The 4,329-nt window shown below is 35.8% G+C and overlaps 1 protein-coding gene across 1 annotated transcript; it reads left to right on the forward strand.

Annotated features, from left to right (window-relative positions):
* The first annotated feature begins 1,764 nt into the window (after nt 1-1,764).
* LOC127118760 (tobamovirus multiplication protein 2B) lies at nt 1,765-3,923 on the forward strand. The gene is made up of 5 exons (XM_051049048.1): nt 1,765-2,108; nt 2,280-2,345; nt 2,425-2,489; nt 3,063-3,153; nt 3,471-3,923. The coding sequence occupies exons 1-5, from the start codon at nt 1,923-1,925 to the stop codon at nt 3,489-3,491; spliced, it is 429 nt and encodes a 142-aa protein (XP_050905005.1). The 5' UTR covers nt 1,765-1,922; the 3' UTR covers nt 3,492-3,923.
* The last annotated feature ends 406 nt before the right edge of the window (nt 3,924-4,329 follow it).

Genomic DNA, 4,329 nt, shown 5'->3' on the forward strand with positions numbered 1-4,329 from the left:
TTGGCTTACAAGATATGTCTAATACAAGACTCACAAAAATACAGCAGTGAAGTATGATGGACACACTAAATCTTCACGCCTCAAAATCCCCAGTTCTGAATGAAGGAACGACTTCCTTTTATATTGCAGTACTTTGGGCCTTTGCACTTGTATTCTCCTGAATTTAAGGTCACGCGAGTTCCCCTAAATTCCACATCTAGGTTACTAAAAAATAGGCTATTTGTTAGGTTCATTAAATGTAGCTTGGTTGTTAATTTCCTGGATTTTCTCTCAGCTGTTGAATCCCTGAAGAATAGCCTGAGAAAAAGCTGAAACAGAAAACTGAACAACCTATAATATAGCATATGCTGTCAGGAATGAATGTCACGACATTCAGCTTGACATCAAGGATCATATGCTAAGTCTGTTTTTCCAGAAAACAGACTGTACAATTTTGCTGACCTGTATATGACCAAAGAGACCATACTACAGTAACAACTTACATTAATAAATGTCAAAGTATCCAAATTGACATTTACACATTTGGCCTTAAGTCAGTTCTGTTATCCTCTTGACGAACAGACTAAGAAACATGCTGAAGTATAGCAGAACACCACTCTGTCTATTGTTCAGTATATGCTGTCCATGATGAATGTCATAACATCCAGTTTGACATTCAGTCAGTAGGCCTTATGCCAGGTCTGGTATTTCCTTGATAACCAGACTGGAAATAGATACTAAGTTCTAACAGAACACCAGCTGTTCTATTTCTTAGTATCTGCTGACAGGGATGAATGTCACAACATCCAGTTTGACATTCAATAAATCCTGTATTAGCTAATCCTGCAGTAACTACTCAGTGAGTCATGACATCAGTCAAGACATTAGAGTACAGTTAGATATTCTAACCTACAATGCAGTCACACATACACACCATGTCATGACATCAGTCAAGACATTAGAATCCAGCTAGTGTTTTACCATATAATGCAACCAATTAAACACCTACAAGCTCTAACTCCTCTCATGTCTTCAACATTTGAAAAGGTGAACTCATAATACCCCTTTCCAAGTGACAAAACTCCCTAATTTTTTATATCAGACCAAATTTGAGAGAGTTTTGAACAAAGCGCTACAACTATAAGAGGTGAAGAACCTTTAGGCTAAAGAACCTGTTCATGGAGGTTGTTCTTACATTCATTGAGCCCCGCTAAATATTCCTCTTCTGGGATAGTGATTGAGGGGCGGTCTCCTTTGATGACCGGATGGGGAAGTTGAGAAATCGGTATGTCGCAAACACCCCTAAGGGCTTAGGCAAAAGACTTCAGAGGCGGGTAACGGTTGGTGAAAGTGGCGGTACGATTGGCGAAGATTCATGGGTGGATGGGGTTTAACAACAAGTGTAAAATTGGTTTTAGAAAAAAGATCATCAAAACCCATGATATAAAACACATAGTCAAGAAGAGGAGAAAAAACCTTTTTTCTCCAAATTCACTAGACTCTTGCAACAAAAAGGTTATGACGCATGTCATAAATATCATTTTTTAGTCAAATATTATTATGTTGAATCGAGAAAAAAATAAGAATAAGTAAAATCAAATTTGTAGAATTTTTGTCGTCACAAACATAATGAATAAATTGTTTTAATTGAATGTCACACAATTTATTTGATTTTATAAAAATAAATATTTATTTGATTTTATAAAAGAATCTTTTAAAACCAAATGCATCCTCAAATTTATAAGGTATGAAGAAAGATTTTCTCCTTTTTCAATTTACTAAGTAAAGCAAGGTTCAACATATTGAATCATCTAGTTGGATTAAGTTCTTTTTTTCTTTTTGAAAGGTAAAAACAAAATAAAAGGAATGAAAAAATATACAATTACAGTGTGAGCAGTAAAAAAAAGTAAATAGCAGCAGTGAGAAATAAAAGGAATGAAAAAATGGAACGACGACGACAAGATCCAACCGCAAACAGAAGAAGGCCGTTGTGGCGACCTATGGCGACGCAAGGCGAAGCCCGCGGCGGCGATGGCTCGGCAAAGGCCGTAGTAGCCGAACAAATATCGCAGACGGTGCAATCCACATCAAACCTTCTTCACCTCATGCAACAGTCTTCTCCTTCTCAGGTACTTTCTTCTCTTCCTCAATTTCATTCAAAATTAACAGAAAGAGAAATTGATTCTGTTTCCAATGGATTTTAACTGAAAATTGATGTTTGGTGTGATCCTATTAGCACATGTGGTTGGTGATATAGTTGCTGTTTGGTTTTAGGGTTTTGAGTTTTGAGTATTTTGTAGGCTAAACTTGTTAAGCTTCCCAAGAACCTATTGGCAAAGGTTTCCACTATCAAGAACACAGAACAGGTAATTAGATTAGTGTATGGTGGTTGTGAATTTGAGAAAATGTTTTAAGTCTGTGTAAAGTGTATGTTTTGTTGCACAGGTTTTAGAGCAGTTGCCTCGGGTAATATCTTCTTTGGATGCACATATGGAAAATGGATTACAAAAGTTAGAATCTTTTTCTTCTCTAATTGATTAATGATTCATCATATATATGCATATTTTGAACCGAAGCTGCAGTTGAAGTGTTATGATCTATGAAGCACGAACACTAGAAACACGACACCGACATTGACACTTCAACACTGGTAATAATTTGAAAAAATGAATAAATTAAATGCAATCATAAGTGTGGTGTCGGTTTTGGACACCGACACACACATACACATCTTTTTTCAGAAGTTCGGGGCTATAGAGGTTATGATTATGAATGGGCTTTAATTTAGTGCTAAAATTGTTATGTTCATCTTGAATATGTATTGTATTGTGGCTGCCGACGGGAAGCAGTGTTGTTAGTTGCGGATCACGGAAGATAACGGTTTGTTTGGATTGTGTTAAACTATAAGACTATAACACCTCTATATTTTGGTATTTGAAAACACTATACTAAATTCTGCTAAGCTATAGCTGCTATCTCACAAAACTGATTGGAAGGTGCTGCAGTTTTTTCTTTTAATTTTGTATCAGCGTATGATATGTCATTTTCTTAAAATGGCTGATGTGAGTTGAAATTTTTTGTAGTGTTCCACAACTGAAGACTGTAGTTCAGTTACTTGCAAATATGGAAAGTAGCCAGCTTAGTTCACTATCCCGGACTCATGTTCTTGATAAGGTATGGATATAACAGGTTTGTTGCTGATGTTGTTATGAATATTTGCCTTATGATTGAAATTGAGGTTCAATATAGAGTATTTATGTGTTATAATTGGGTAAATCTGGGAACAAGAAGCTGTCAGGAGGGTTTAACATGCAAAGTATTTGTTGTTCATCTAAATCTAATGTTGTCGATAATGAAACAATATCTATCTGTCATAGAAGAAATAATGGAAGGGCACTTTTTTTAAGAAAACCATGTGTGTGAGATCAACTTTTAATAATGAATTGGTGCTAAGCACGACTGCTCATTTTCTATTTGTTTCCCCCTATCAGGAGCATGAACCAGAAAACTAATCGCAGGGGACTTAATAATGGAACTTTCATTGTTTGCAAGTTTGACCTCTGATCAGTTCGTGCAGAATTTTCAGAAGCTTTCGATTGATCATCCTTGACTTTATTATAGCAGCTATGTTCTCTTGTCTGTCTGCAAATCAAATAACAAAGTGCTGTCCTACCTTCCGATAACGTAAATGATTATTCAACTGTAGAAAGCTGTCAATATTGAGTTATGACAATGGGCCAAATTTTCAGACTGGGAACATTGTTCAATGGGTTCAAGGGGTTCAAGGGCAGGCTATTAGCTGATTGATGGAAAACAACTGTGAACATATGTGTGTGTACACAATTTTAGTTTGTAGTTTTTGGTTTTTCAATATTGATGAATTGAACTTTTGCCATTCATTTTGTGCAAATGATGCATATTTATTGAAATCAATTTCCTTTTTACTTGAGCAATTTACCCTTTCGAGAGCAGAGAGCAGCCACTCACCTCTAAGACAGCATAAATGTCTGTATCCCAATGTTTAATATGTCACTGTTATACAGAGAAGGAAGGAATAAGTGCCAAGTTCAATGATCATGAAGATGCTTTGTGATTCAATCCCTTGACATTTAAACTGTTTCTGTATAGCGAATGCAATACATAACTCTGCTATTGAAAACTTTAAATTCTCGAGCCATGGCATGTTTTGATTCATTTTATCATGTATTCATAATGGATATAGCCCTGCCAAGATCTTAGATCCTGCTATTTGAAGACAAGTTATCGGATGATCCTTGTTTCAATGAGTTTTATTTGATTGCAACCATACAACCAAGAAAACAAAGGATTTGGATGGATAGGTGGTTGTTA

This window comes from Lathyrus oleraceus, chromosome 1, assembly GCF_024323335.1.
Source record: "Lathyrus oleraceus cultivar Zhongwan6 chromosome 1, CAAS_Psat_ZW6_1.0, whole genome shotgun sequence".
Classification (NCBI taxonomy): Eukaryota; Viridiplantae; Streptophyta; class Magnoliopsida; order Fabales; family Fabaceae; genus Lathyrus; species Lathyrus oleraceus.

What these genes read in the sequence shown, in the direction of transcription:
- LOC127118760 (XM_051049048.1), top strand. Translation starts at nt 1,923, where the DNA reads ATGGAACGACGACGACAAGATCCAACCGCAAACAGAAGAAGGCCGTTG. An exon ending in ATGGAAAATGGATTACAAAA is followed by an intron (nt 2,490 to 3,062) that starts GTTAGAATCTTT and finishes AATTTTTTGTAG; the next exon opens with TGTTCCACAACTGAAGACTG. An exon ending in GGACTCATGTTCTTGATAAG is followed by an intron (nt 3,154 to 3,470) that starts GTATGGATATAA and finishes TCCCCCTATCAG; the next exon opens with GAGCATGAACCAGAAAACTA.